The following is a 12,072-nucleotide window of genomic DNA, read 5'->3' as shown; positions in this document are numbered from 1 at the left end:
TGGGGTTCGTGCGTCCAGATCCAGGCGGGTGGTGAGGTTTGCCAACCAGGGGTCCTCCCGCAGTTCGTAGAACACTTCGTGCTGAACGCGCGAATCCTGCCCAACGTGGCGTCTTTGTGCGTACACTCGCTCTTATAAGCTCTCGTCTACCCCAGCGTGCTCTCTTTTATCAGCCGCTGCGCTTTTGCGTCGTTCAATTGGACGAGGAAAATTTTTTTCCTTTGCCCTCAGGCCCTGTCTGGAAGATTCCGCAGTCATTGTTGGGGCTGGTCCAGTCAAGATATGGTCCTCAGGCAGCTGTCTCCGGCTCAATGCGTGTGGCTTGCTCAGCGGCGTCGTCAACGTCGAGGTTGAAGAATTGGCCTGTGGGCAGTCGTCGATCCTCGCACGACTCGAGGTTGCGAACGCATGTGCCAACGACAAGACATGACAAGACGCCAAACAGATGCTTGTCCAAAGATATCGGCTTTGATCCTTGTCTCTTCCTGGGCTGGCCCAGCTGGACCGTTATTTGGCCTGCTTCAGCAGCTTGGGTAACCCAAACCCCACACTGATTTCACGCATAGGACGATGTCTTGCAGTCTCACCATGGCTTTCAGTCATCAAGACCGCCCTTCTTACGATTTTCCAAGTCCAGCTCTCGTCTTTGGTTCCCTGTGAGTAACCAAGCTGAGCAATATCTCTTATCGGGCTATCGCCACGAGCGGGAGCCAATCAGGAGACACGTGCACTCACAGCTAGCAGGGAGGAGAAGGTAGGTCAAGATGTATTCCACTGATGTCTGAGTTGCATACTACTAAGAGATGCCATTGACAACTCATTTTGGAGGCACAAAACTCCTTGATTCCCTACTATCTTTACCTCCTTCAGTCTTTCCGTCTTCAGCCTTCGGATTTCGAATACCATACCATTGCCGCTCCTTCAGCTACGTAGCCAAAGCTGCAACGCACTTCGATTTACACTTCTCTTCCCTATTGGACTTGTTTTCGTATGTCGAAGGAAATGAATTTTCCCAATCAAGGCGAGGAAATTGCCAGGCGCTTTCGTAGTCTTAATGGTGCCAGGTCTCTAACCATGTCTGATTTTCCCACGCTGTCCAACTTGCGTTCGCGGTAGCTTGAATAAACAAAGACACGGGTGTCAAGTTGCCTATACTGATGTTGAAACTGTTAGAGACAAACGCACAAGCGGATGGCAATGGCAATCAAAGAATAGCCGGCCTTGCAGATTCCAACCCCGTCTTATTTTCCTCAGAGCTCACCACAGCGCTGCCAAGCATGTTCTGCTTTGGTTGCTAAGCAGAGTCAGCCCAAACGGGGGGATGGAAAGAGAAGGTGCTGTCGCAGCAGTAGCAGCTCCAGCATCATACGATCGGCTGACTGTAAATAACGCTCGCCGGCCTTCGAATATCAGGAGCGCGAAGAAGGCGTTGGCCCATTCAGCTTGGTAGGTGTGTCTCGGTTTAATCACGACAGATGTATCTCCATATACTCAGAGACGATTCAAGGTCCTGTCCTATTCTGTCTCGGTCTCCTTTCAAGCCAGTCCTGGTCGATCGTAGGGTCCCCAGCCCTTGGGTACTTAAACCCAGTGTAGATCTTCAAGCACACTTGTCTTTAGGTACACTCGTCTCTGGGTACACTCGTCTCGGAGTACACTCGTCCCAATCCACTCATCCTCATCCATGCGTCTCCGCCCACTGGTCTCAATCCACTCGTCCTCGCTCACTTGTCTCCGCCCACTCGTCCTCGCTCACTTGTCTCCGCCCACTCGTCTCCATCCACTCGTCTCCATCTGCACACCTCTAGAGACAACAAAGCTTCCACCGACGTTCAATGTTGTAAACTGTATTCCCTTTTGGGCAACCAAGAACGGCAATGCCTTTACTCTCAAACACCTTTGATTTCGGTCTCGAAAGGCAGGAGGAACGGACAAGACCTGGAGTGGACCTGGCTCGAGACGCACATCTCCAGACGCGCAAAGTTGCATCGCCATTGCCCTTTTGAGCGAACCCAAAGTGGAAGCATCTGTAACTTTAATCGTCCATAGATACCGTCTCAAAGCAGATGGAGAAAACTAGACGTAGCGCGTAGCCTCCGTCTCTGAGTGAATAGGTACGAGATCTGGAACGACCTGTTGCTATCCACTTTGAGACGAGAACTTGTCTCTACTTAGTTTTGAGAGGGCTCAAAGTTTTGTCCTCATCCTCGTCTCCGTCTTCGTCTTCAACACTCCCCCACGTGTACATGCACGTCTCAAAGATGGCAGAAGCTCCTGTGTTTATCTCCACCTCTCCAATGACCATCTACACTTCTACGATGCCCTTCCCAGGATGGACGAGGACGACCCGCGAGCGCAGGTGGTCACTTAGGCGGGTTGCTTTTTGTTCGCACTCGTCGTTGGTTCTCTCACATTTCGCGTTAATTGAAGTCCGCTCCCTGGAGTAGAGCGAAGTGCTCAGCTGCATTTGGTCTGAGGTCGGTTAACACGTGTAGCTGGCTGGCTTTTCGTCCCGTCACTGCCGCAAATCTCATTGATTCGCCTCCCAGGACACGTCTTTACGTTCAAGTACCAAACGCTAGATTCTCTGTCTAGTCTCATTTGGATGACTGAGAAAATAATCTCCAATCCGCCCATTATACGCCCGTCCTTTCTACGACTAGTAGCGCCAGAGTGGAAGGAAAGGGGGAAATCACCGTATGCGGCTCAAGGAAGTAACAGCGCTCGATGACGGTCTCGCTTCATTTTCTCTCACTGATGATCCCCGTCCATTGTAGAAAAGGATGCTGAAGTACGGTTGATTCTGTGCAGATGCAATGCCCGCCAGCCAAGAAGATAAATATGTCCGAAAGAAGAGGTCCCTGTTCACATTCCTGGTCCTGTCCCATAACCATACCGGTACCCATTCCTAACCTCATTCCGTAATGTCCGTTCCTTCGATTTCTTATCCATCCACACCACCATCGCGGCGGGAGCGTCCAATCATCTAAAAGTACCGCGGCTGCTGTGGTTGCTGCCCTCTCATCAGATTCCCCGTCGAGCTGTTCGCGCTGTGCGCGCCCTCGGGGCCACTGTCTTCATACTCGGGCGGCTTCCTGCCCTGCGAGTCTCTCGACAGCGGCCGCATGGGAATGGCACCTGGTACGACAACCGGCGGTCCTGGAGCCCAGTAACCCCCCGCTGGATGCAAGCCAGGTCCGCCAGGAGTGGCAGCTGTTGCGGGTGGCGTGATGTTACCAGGCGGTGCGCCGTATGGAGGCGGGGCCTCGCCGTGCTCGTTGAAGCCCTCTTCATGGCGAGTGACGGGCGGGCGGCCGTTGCCATTGAGCCAGCGCCAGGGCGTGCGGTTTAGCGGGACAGCATTGGGGTTTCCGCCGGGCGCGTACTGGTTGCCGTGAATGTCCTGGGCAAGGGCTTGGTTGGACGAGTCGCGGAGGAATGCTTTGCGGCGCTTCTTACGGCGATGCAGTAGGAAGAGAGCGACTAGGAGGAGTAGGATGGCGATGGCGATGAAGAGGAAGTAGAGGTTGAGCAGCGAGGAGCTCGAATAGGATGAGCCGGAGCTCGAGTTGGAGCTGCTCCCCGAGCTGCCATCGGATGGCGGCGGCGCACCAGAATCTTGCGGTTGGGGATGCGGTCGAGCGAGCGATTTGGTGGGAAAAAGGGTCCAGAGGAGGGCAAGGCTCAGAGGACCCTGGGAGGTTGACGGGTGTCGCAGGGCATGGTGCCGCTGGCGGAAGCAGTGCGATTGGTCCGGGATGATGGAGATGGAGCGGCGACGAAGGCTGGGCGGGCGGCCATTGGGCTTCATCTTGTCATGGTAATTGACTGCGAGCTGGTAAAGACTGGAGGTTGGTGAGAGGGAAGGAGATGTCGAGAGGTGTGGGAGGGAATGTGGCGGCAAGAGTAGGCAAGCAGGCAGGCGCAGGCAAGAGACAGGCAAGCAACTCAAAGGGACCTGAACGAGTTGAAACGAGAGGTTGAACGGATCACGACGGGAAGCACAGGCGCAGGACGAAAAAGAATGGAATGATGAGAGAGGTGTGGATTGAGGCGGTGCTGCTCAAGAAGAGAGCCCTGATGATATGCCCGTTGCTGTTCGGTGTTCTGGATGCCCCCAAGATTATTTTTGGGGCCCGCGACCCGGGCGGCCTTGGAACGTCGTCACCACCGACTTGACTCTCTGCACCACCCAACCACGACGCTCAATACGCCTCAATCAAAGCTGCCATTCCTGTTCCTGACGACTCCTGTGCCTCCAGCTGCTCGTCCTTCAGGATCGCTGTCTCTCCCGCTTCGCTCTCCCCGGCCCGCCCCCACCGCTTCCTCTGATCTTGCCTCTTTGGACTTTGTCTGGGGGAGAGACGTGAACCTCTCTGCAGCACGTCCTGTCATTTCCAGCCCTGGGCCTGCGCCGGAGATCCTACCGGATCCACTCCCCACAGCATCATCACGACTTTCTGATCGTCGCACCAGCCGCCGCCATGCCCAGAGCCTTGCGAGGTACCTCTCCCGTGTTGCCCCCCGTCCTGCCTCAGTCCCCATTCTTCACCACCATGCCACGAGCTTTCCCCGGTTTGCAAAAAAGCAGCAGCCATCAACGCCTCCAAACGGTTCGCTGACTCATTCACAGGTGTCCTCGTCCAGTGCGACGAGTCCATCAAGACCATCATCGTCAAGATTGACTCGGAGCGCAACGACTTCATCATCGAGGACCTTGACGACGAGACCCTGGTCATCAAGAGCGATAGACTGCCCGAGCTCAAAAGGAGACTGAACGAAGTGCGTATTCTGACCCACTCTTTCTTCGTAAAGCTAACAATGCCCCAGGTTCTCAAGGATGCCATTCGAAACCCCGAGGACAATATCGATGTCTGATTACGAGGTCGGAGGCTCAGTAGCGCAGCATGCGTATACCGAAATTTCATTCCATCCTCATTCCTCCAGGAATCCGAGGTCGTGAGTGAGCTGGTTCCCGGAGTCGACCATCTTGTTCTTGTCACCACGCCAGGCGGCTCCGCGTATCTTGAATCCACATGGTCTCCGTTTCATCAGCCCTGTCTCGGGGTTAACGGTGTAAGGCCCTGGCGGTTGAGACACGGATTCTCTTCTTTATTGAGGTCTCACATCTGACCTTTCAAGCGCCGTGCGTGCTTCTCGTTTTGGAGTGGATGTTTGCTTCGCCACCGACTATTTGGATTCGGGCTTCGCCAAACTCCCGCCGCTTCTGGCAGATGCGAGGTAGAGGTCACCTCGCGACCGTTGCTTGGGGGGCAGTTCTGCGGAGGGACGGGTGAGATCTACGGACATTCGACTATTTGAGTGTGCCAAATATGGATTCCAACAATCAGCTTCAAAGTTTCTACGCATTCCACGTCTGCAACTGCATAGGAGGTTTTCTGTGTGCAACTATCATGTCTTCGGCCGTTGAGAAGGATATGCCACCACCAATCCGAGCGCCAGGAGCTCAGCGAAAGAAAGAAACGCAAGCTAACCTTAAGCTCGACCTTCCGAGTCCCGCGCTCCACGCTCTGCGCCATTGGTTGGAGTGCGCTGATATCTGAACCACAGCAGGGACAAAACCGTCGTAAGCTCTGACTTTACCATCTGCTTGGTCAATGGGCCAGCCAAACCAATCAGAGATCGCCAATTCGATGACTCCAGCTTCGATTATCAATAGCCTTCCTACAAGGCCAAGTTCCACGCATTCAGCAAAAGCGACATGGATACTACGCAAAGGTGTGCAGCATCACCGAAAGCGACACGGATCGATCATGTAAGAAGGCATCTTGAAACCATCAAGCGTCTCCCCAACCAAGTCAGTGTGCAACAACAGAAAGTGTCGAGAGTCGACATGTGCGCGAACTACGAGTTTAGACTTTGCTCTTACATGGTCCAAGATTCTGGGATGATCCATGCAGAGTTGACTTTGTGTCTCCCACGTCGACCGGAGCGATATATAAACCCGCCTTGGGCACCACGATTGACGAAATGGATACCGTCCGGATCTTCAGACCACGTTTGGTTCTCTCTCTTTGTTCGAAAAGTTGCACGACCTCCAACTGTCACAGGTCATTTGCCTTCGCCGATGGATACCCGTTACATCATCAACGGTGATCCTGATGATGATGGGTTTGAGCCTCCGCCGGTTGAACGCGAGAAACCAGTCCTAGAGACAGCAGTAGGTTGAAGTAATTCAGACTCAGTATCAGTGCTAACAGCTCCAAATCAGCTCAAAGAGTTCTGCAAGCACGAGCGAACAATCGACAGAATTTGGCTGTGGGATCATTTGTGGAGCTACTTGGGCTATCACACTGAGAGTGATGACTTTGAATTACGCCAACATCAGAGTTTGAAGACGCACGAGGAGATGTTCAGTTTTTTAGTCGATCATGTAAACACTATTCATTATCGTTGCACGTCATCTCCTGTGGGAACCGCATTGCCATTCATGGAGTATTTTTATTAACTTGCGGCCAGGTTGAACAGAAAAACACTCAAATTCACGATCTAGGGCTTACTTTGTCGTCTTGCCAGCCATTGGAGGTCTCGCACATTGTAAGTAAAGGGGGACCGAATTCGACATTGGCCAACATGTGTCTAGGAGCGCATTCGCCATGGCCCGATGGCTGGATATCATGCTCTATACATCAAGACCTTTCCCCAGTTCTCAAAATTTCTGGAACTGTCACGGGAAATCAGGAACATGATATACACGTTTGTCATGAAACGTGACTCGAAAATATTCATCAACAAAGCTGGCCGTCGCGGTGTCAGTTTGGACAAGAAGTTTGGAGAGACTCGACCGGAGACACTTACCCCGGGACTTCTTACAGTCAACAAACAAGTTCACGACGAGGCCATCGAGATCCTTTACGAGAAAAACTTCTTCACTACAAATTGTGCGCACCTCGAAACTTTTGTCACGAGACTTGGTGGGAATGCTCATGCCTGCATCCGTCACCTCGAGTTGTGGATGGATGACGAGGCTTTGGTCGCTGAAGACCCCAGCACGCATCTGGCTTTACACAGTGATAGCTTGGCGAAGCTACCTCATTTGAAGGAATTGCGACTCGTCTTCCAGATTGAGCCCTGCTTCAACTATTATCGCATATTCGCCGCGAAGCTTTTCTTTCGGCAAGCTCGTCGTTGGCTTGCAGAAGTTGCGCAACTTCGTGGTCAAGGGTACGATGTGCTCAAGCTGATCACCGCAGATTCCATTCTTGAAAGGGGTTTATGGGTGAGAGAAGAGAATCTGAAGGTCATTAAGGGGAGTTTCCAAGCAGATTTGGGAAAGTTTATCAACGATCCAGCCCTCGCGCTCTGGGATGAGTTGGACGATTTTGCTGACCCTCGGAAATGGGTGAAAGGGAAGCAAATTCCGTGGGAAGTTTCTCGGTGGGAAGCTCTTGAGCATTTCAGGACCTACGGCAGTTTTCCTCAAATGAACGGCTTTAATTGAGCGAACGCCCGACACTCGCGTTCGCAGGAACAATCTCTTCTCAGGCGTCCGGCAGGCGTAGAGGCGTGCTTTCTGACTTCCGGCCAGACACATTCAAATTGAGTGCTTACCATTGGCTTATGGTTCACAAGTGCTAGGATTTCAACACTTTCAAAGGTCTCTCGACACCAACCCTGGGAGGACAGTCTTTAGAGTGCACACGTGCTTGATGCTAGACGAGTTGCTGGCGTTGCGAGTTGATATCAAGATCAAGCTTCGGGTTCTCCGTTCTGCGCCAGTGGAGAATGCGATGAAAGCTGCGACTCAGGTACCGTCAAGCCATTTGACAAATTGACTTCCCAAATTGACTAAGCAGAAGACCAGGAATTGATATCACTGATGTTCCACGCGAATGCCCAAAAAGAATTCCGTGAAGTGCGCGAACCCAAAGGTTAACTCTGCCATCCCAGGCCTCCAAGATTCAGGATGATCCTTGCAGACCAACGCTTCCTGTCGACGTTAGCAACATAAATATCTCACAGGTGCCCGCAAGTTTCCCTATCCGTCAACAACCTTTCCAACCTTCCGCTCTGGTTTTGTTGCTCCATCTTCGTCTGCAACAGCGCTCGGGGTTGCTCTGTTGAGTCATCTTGATCATGGACACATCTGAAGACGAAGAAAAAGAAAAGGTGCAGCGTGGCGTCGTGGTAAGTGGTTCAGTCCAGCCTCATCAAAGAAGCAGGAATGCTGACTGATTTGCAAAGCCCAACTTCCACATTAGCGAACGGAGGCCGATGAGCTTGCAAGAGCGAGCCGACAGTCGAACGCGGTTCTTGGACATGTTGGTGCAAGCCCTGGAAGGATACCCGCGTCGTACATCTGATTGCAAAGAATGGCTTGGTGCGACACTCGAAGAGATTCTGGAAAACCAACCAGAGCTCGCAAGATCTTTTGGAGACCTTTTCACAAAGCTTCCAGTTGAGTCTTGCGTCCAGTGAAGGCGAACTACTCGATGCTGACTACTGCTACTAGCAACAGATATCCGGAAACAGTCATGAGCTCACCCTATCATCTCATCACCCGCTGGAGGTCGTCGATGTTGTAAGTCGATGGAGATTCGATTCATGCTTGATCTAATACTTCGGAGGCCCGTGTATCCCACGGTCCAAGGATCGGGTACAATGTCCTGAGCATCCAGTCTCACTATTCATTCCCAATGTTCCTGGACCTGGCACGAGAACTGAGGGACAGAATCTACGGCTTTGCAATAACAGGGGACTCGAGCATCAATTTCGACTACTTATGCTGTCGCACCACCTCGCACTTTGAATGTGGAACACTTACTCCGGGGCTTCTAACAGTCAGCAAACAAGTATACGAAGAGTCAGTTCCGGTGCTCTGGAGCAATAATACATTCGCAATACCGGGGTGGACCATCACACAGTTTTTGGACCGTTACGGTGACAAGGCTAGTCGCCATCTTCGTTGCATCCATTTGAAGGTCTTCGAGGACGTTGAAACTCAAGAGGTCATTGAATACTGCGACGATTTGTTTTCGCCCAGTCTTTATATTGATGAATATATAGATGTTCATCTAGACCGATTGGCCCGCTTAAACCATCTCCACTTGGAATTCTACAAATGCACCTTCGAATTTTGCTACTTCCGTACTGAGCTTCCATGGGTGGAGGATATATTTTCAAAAATTCGACCTTGGGTTCTCGAGGTGGCGAAGCTTCGCGGTGACAAGTTCGCTGCTTTGAAATTGATATCGTGCAAATTTTTTCCCGTTGGCACGCCGTCGAGGCCAGCAGATGAAGAAGAAAAGGATTTTCTGCAAGCTTTGAAAAGATTGATGGAACGATGCACTTGAGGACAAGTCGGAGCTTGTGGTTGGCGATGACTTTCTTCCCTCAGTCGAGATGGAGTCTGTCTCAGAATTTGTAGAATTCCATTTTCTTCATGATTTAACATGGACAACGAGATCCCAATTTGGACAAATCTTATGAATAATCGCAGCTTCGAGAACGAAAAGCCGATGCGCAAAAGCCGAGCTCAATAGAGGCTTCGAAGTATCACGGTGGGTCGCAAAAGACATGCCAACTCTGGGTCGGGGTGGTTGAGTAGTCCCTTGAGTTGTGTTCTCAGACTTGGTTGTTTGGCGGCGAGTTAGCCCCACGAAGATGTGTGTCAAGGAGTGATCAAATACCTCGATACTTAAGGAATTGGACGTCAAGCATGCAAAAAGATAGCCACGGGGAGCATTTATCCAAGCACCCCGCGCTGCCTCCGAGTTGCCAATCCTTTTGCGACCCACTGTGATGTGAGGTCAAAAAGATCCTTGGGGCCAGAGGAACTGCGAGGCAACTCATGTGTCCAGGAAAATAACAACAACTGCTGCAGGTACAGTAGCCAACGCAGATTCTCGTCTTTTCGGACGCACGCAGTAGCCCATCTGTCGGGCCCAAGTGACCATGATGTACACACAGATGTAATCCTTGCCAATTCAGGTTAGTCTCGCTACCGCCCGCCGCCAACCGGGAAGAGAGATGAGATGCACCCTCCACAGTGCACACTGCCCCCCGTCAACAACGACTTTGCAAGGCTTTACGGTCTTTTGCTTCCAAAAAACCACAACGATGTCTCGACCAATGGCGCCTAGGCACAGAATGTACCGTTGGCTCGACGATGTTGACCACAAAGTGCAATTAGGAGTAGTGGTGCGCTGTCTGATCCAATTGCCAAAGTTTCAATGCTGATGAGTTCAAAAGTCCGACTTCGATGTGCAACAGCAGCAGCGAGCTTGCAGTAGCCGCGAGCGACAAGAAAAGCGGAATTGCCTCATCGATGCGCTGGAGCACATTGTCGACGACTGTCCTCGTGAGGGAACAGGCCGCAGAGAGTGGCTCGGGGCAGCCCTAGACGACCTGTTGCAAAAGCTACCTCCTGGCACCCCTGATTCTCTCGACAGTGCTCCTTCGCTCTCTCCAGTTGAGGCTTCTCCGTCGTGTCACACGAGAAAAATTTTCTGACGTTAGGTTAGAGCGCACCACAGCAACCGAACCAAAACACCCTTGACATTCGTTTGTCGTCCACTTATCCATTGGAGGTCGTCAGCAACGTAAGCCAGAGATCCAAGCAACCTGTCCAGGCCTACTGATCATTCTTCAGGGCCGCGTGAGCGAAGGCCCAAGGATTGGACATCATGCCCTGTACGTCAAAACCCAGTATCAATTCACCAGGTTCCTCGAGCTGCCGCGTGAGTTGCGGAATAGGATATACCGGTTTGCGACGACTAGCGACGAACCAATCGTGCTTATCGACGCTGTCTCACGAGATGATCCAACGTCAACGTTGACACCAGCGCTCCTGACTGTCAGCAAACAGGTCCACGAAGAGGCTATGGATGTCCTTTATGGCGAAAATACGTTTCTTTTTTTAAACGTCCAACTCCCCGAATTGTGGCAAGGCTTGAGCGAGAAAAGCCTCCGTCGGCTCCGTCGTCTCGAAATCCCCTTGTCCATTGACGACGACGATTCACTTCTTGCTCTAAGTGAACATCTATGGAGGCTGCCGCAATTGACCCATCTACTGTTCACTTTTGACCACGCGACCTACGAAGACTTCTGCCAATATGTTGGTGTGGCACATTTCCCCCTGGTCCTTTCGGGGTGGTTGGACGGAGTTGCGCGGCTACGGGGCAATGCATTTGCCGGATTGAACGTGCTTTCAGCCAGGTACTACATTCCTGGGAGCGAGCATTGTGGGGATGTTGATGATCGATTCCGGCAAGCGATAAGAGAATACTTGGAAAGGGAAAGAATGGCTTTAATGGATTGATCTGGTCAATTTCACCTTGTCTCTCTATAATAGCCGAAAAGGGACTGTATAGGATGGCGGGGATCTTTGGGTTTTGGCGTCAAGCCGGAAGGGTTCCATTGCAATCAAGTTCGAGCGTCCTGGATGACCCATGTAGGCGAGTCCAATCAACTGCCTTCCATGAGGACCCGCGCAGATACCCTTTAAAATGTCAAACCCCAACCTTCTCGTACTTCATATCTACTTCAGATTCTTGTCCTAAGGACTCTGCCGCGAGCGCATCCGTCGCTCTTTGCCCATTGATAGCTTTTATCCATGGACCACGGTTGGGATGAAAACGTCGAATGCGGCGACAGAATTGGTTCTCAAAGCGCAGAGGATTCGGAAGCGGTGGTAAGAGACCCCGCTCTCATTGATGTTCGAAGTCTGGCCGACTGACGACAAGCAGGAGAGTTGTACCACCTCCGCTCAAGTAGCATTCAACATGAAGAGTCCATCCGGCAAAGGCCTTGCTGTTAGGCGACGAATGGTAGGTCCCATTTGGTCCTTTGCCATTTCACCAATCCAATACGCGGACGAATCCACTCACTTTCAGTTCGGGCCCAGCAAACGCTAATCGGCCTTCAAACAGGACAGTTTGCAGTGTCATTCGGAGGTCGTGAGCGATGATGCCTCTCCCAAATCCCAGTCTTTCAGATTCCTAGACCTGCCACGAGAGCTCCGCGACGAAATTTACCGCCTTCTCGTTCCAAATCGCGTCGAACTCTGTCCAACGATCGCCGAGGATAAGTCACAGCCGCCAACATTCACCT

The 12,072-nt window shown here is 52.0% G+C and overlaps 6 protein-coding genes across 6 annotated transcripts; 5 read left to right on the top strand and 1 right to left on the bottom strand.

Annotated features, from left to right (window-relative positions):
• Positions 1–2,986: 2,986 nt before the first annotated feature.
• Positions 2,987–3,811, bottom strand: BKA78DRAFT_349975 (uncharacterized protein; the record flags this gene model as incomplete). Its single annotated transcript, XM_066890899.1, has 1 exon — positions 2,987–3,811. One exon carries the CDS (start codon positions 3,809–3,811, stop codon positions 2,987–2,989), a length of 825 nt encoding a protein of 274 aa, XP_066747900.1.
• A 745-nt stretch (positions 3,812–4,556) lies between these two features.
• Positions 4,557–4,878, top strand: BKA78DRAFT_349974 (RNA polymerase II transcription factor B subunit 5; the record flags this gene model as incomplete). The annotated part of the gene is made up of 3 exons (XM_066890898.1): positions 4,557–4,575; positions 4,634–4,782; positions 4,831–4,878. The coding sequence occupies 3 exons, from the start codon at positions 4,557–4,559 to the stop codon at positions 4,876–4,878; spliced, it is 216 nt and encodes a 71-aa protein (XP_066747899.1).
• Positions 4,879–5,389: 511 nt separating this feature from the next.
• On the top strand, positions 5,390–6,625 carry BKA78DRAFT_306174 (uncharacterized protein). Its single transcript, XM_066887751.1, has 3 exons — positions 5,390–6,181; positions 6,233–6,558; positions 6,605–6,625. Exons 1-2 carry the CDS (start codon positions 5,723–5,725, stop codon positions 6,467–6,469), a joined length of 696 nt encoding a protein of 231 aa, XP_066747898.1. The 5' UTR covers positions 5,390–5,722; the 3' UTR covers positions 6,470–6,558; positions 6,605–6,625.
• On the top strand, positions 6,475–7,566 carry BKA78DRAFT_79525 (uncharacterized protein). Its single transcript, XM_066893758.1, has one exon. The coding sequence runs from the start codon at positions 6,626–6,628 to the stop codon at positions 7,460–7,462; it is 837 nt and encodes a 278-aa protein (XP_066747897.1). The 5' UTR covers positions 6,475–6,625; the 3' UTR covers positions 7,463–7,566.
• A 531-nt stretch (positions 7,567–8,097) lies between these two features.
• On the top strand, positions 8,098–9,314 carry BKA78DRAFT_365179 (uncharacterized protein; the record flags this gene model as incomplete). Its single annotated transcript, XM_066892540.1, has 3 exons — positions 8,098–8,148; positions 8,480–8,542; positions 8,589–9,314. 3 exons carry the CDS (start codon positions 8,098–8,100, stop codon positions 9,312–9,314), a joined length of 840 nt encoding a protein of 279 aa, XP_066747896.1.
• Positions 9,315–10,033: 719 nt separating this feature from the next.
• Positions 10,034–11,478, top strand: BKA78DRAFT_79507 (uncharacterized protein). The gene is made up of 4 exons (XM_066893757.1): positions 10,034–10,161; positions 10,213–10,431; positions 10,485–10,562; positions 10,613–11,478. The coding sequence occupies exons 1-4, from the start codon at positions 10,081–10,083 to the stop codon at positions 11,279–11,281; spliced, it is 1,047 nt and encodes a 348-aa protein (XP_066747895.1). The 5' UTR covers positions 10,034–10,080; the 3' UTR covers positions 11,282–11,478.
• Positions 11,479–12,072: the final 594 nt, after the last annotated feature.

Source organism: Phyllosticta capitalensis (assembly GCF_038381095.1).
Source record: "Phyllosticta capitalensis strain CBS 128856 chromosome Unknown BKA78scaffold_2, whole genome shotgun sequence".
Taxonomy (NCBI): Eukaryota; Fungi; Ascomycota; class Dothideomycetes; order Botryosphaeriales; family Phyllostictaceae; genus Phyllosticta; species Phyllosticta capitalensis.
The sequence above is the reverse complement of the archived record's forward strand: the minus strand, read 5'-3'. Positions and strand labels throughout refer to the sequence as shown.

Excerpts from the sequence above, each read along its gene's own strand:
- BKA78DRAFT_306174 (XM_066887751.1), top strand. The coding sequence starts at position 5,723 with ATGGATACTACGCAAAGGTGTGCAGCATCACCGAAAGCGACACGGATC. Across the intron at positions 6,182-6,232 it reads AACCAGTCCTAGAGACAGCA|CTCAAAGAGTTCTGCAAGCA; the intron begins GTAGGTTGAAGT and ends GCTCCAAATCAG.
- BKA78DRAFT_79525 (XM_066893758.1), top strand. The coding sequence starts at position 6,626 with ATGGCTGGATATCATGCTCTATACATCAAGACCTTTCCCCAGTTCTCA.
- BKA78DRAFT_79507 (XM_066893757.1), top strand. The coding sequence starts at position 10,081 with ATGTCTCGACCAATGGCGCCTAGGCACAGAATGTACCGTTGGCTCGAC. Across the intron at positions 10,162-10,212 it reads AAGTGCAATTAGGAGTAGTG|TCCGACTTCGATGTGCAACA; the intron begins GTGCGCTGTCTG and ends TGAGTTCAAAAG. Across the intron at positions 10,432-10,484 it reads GTGCTCCTTCGCTCTCTCCA|AGCGCACCACAGCAACCGAA; the intron begins GTTGAGGCTTCT and ends ACGTTAGGTTAG.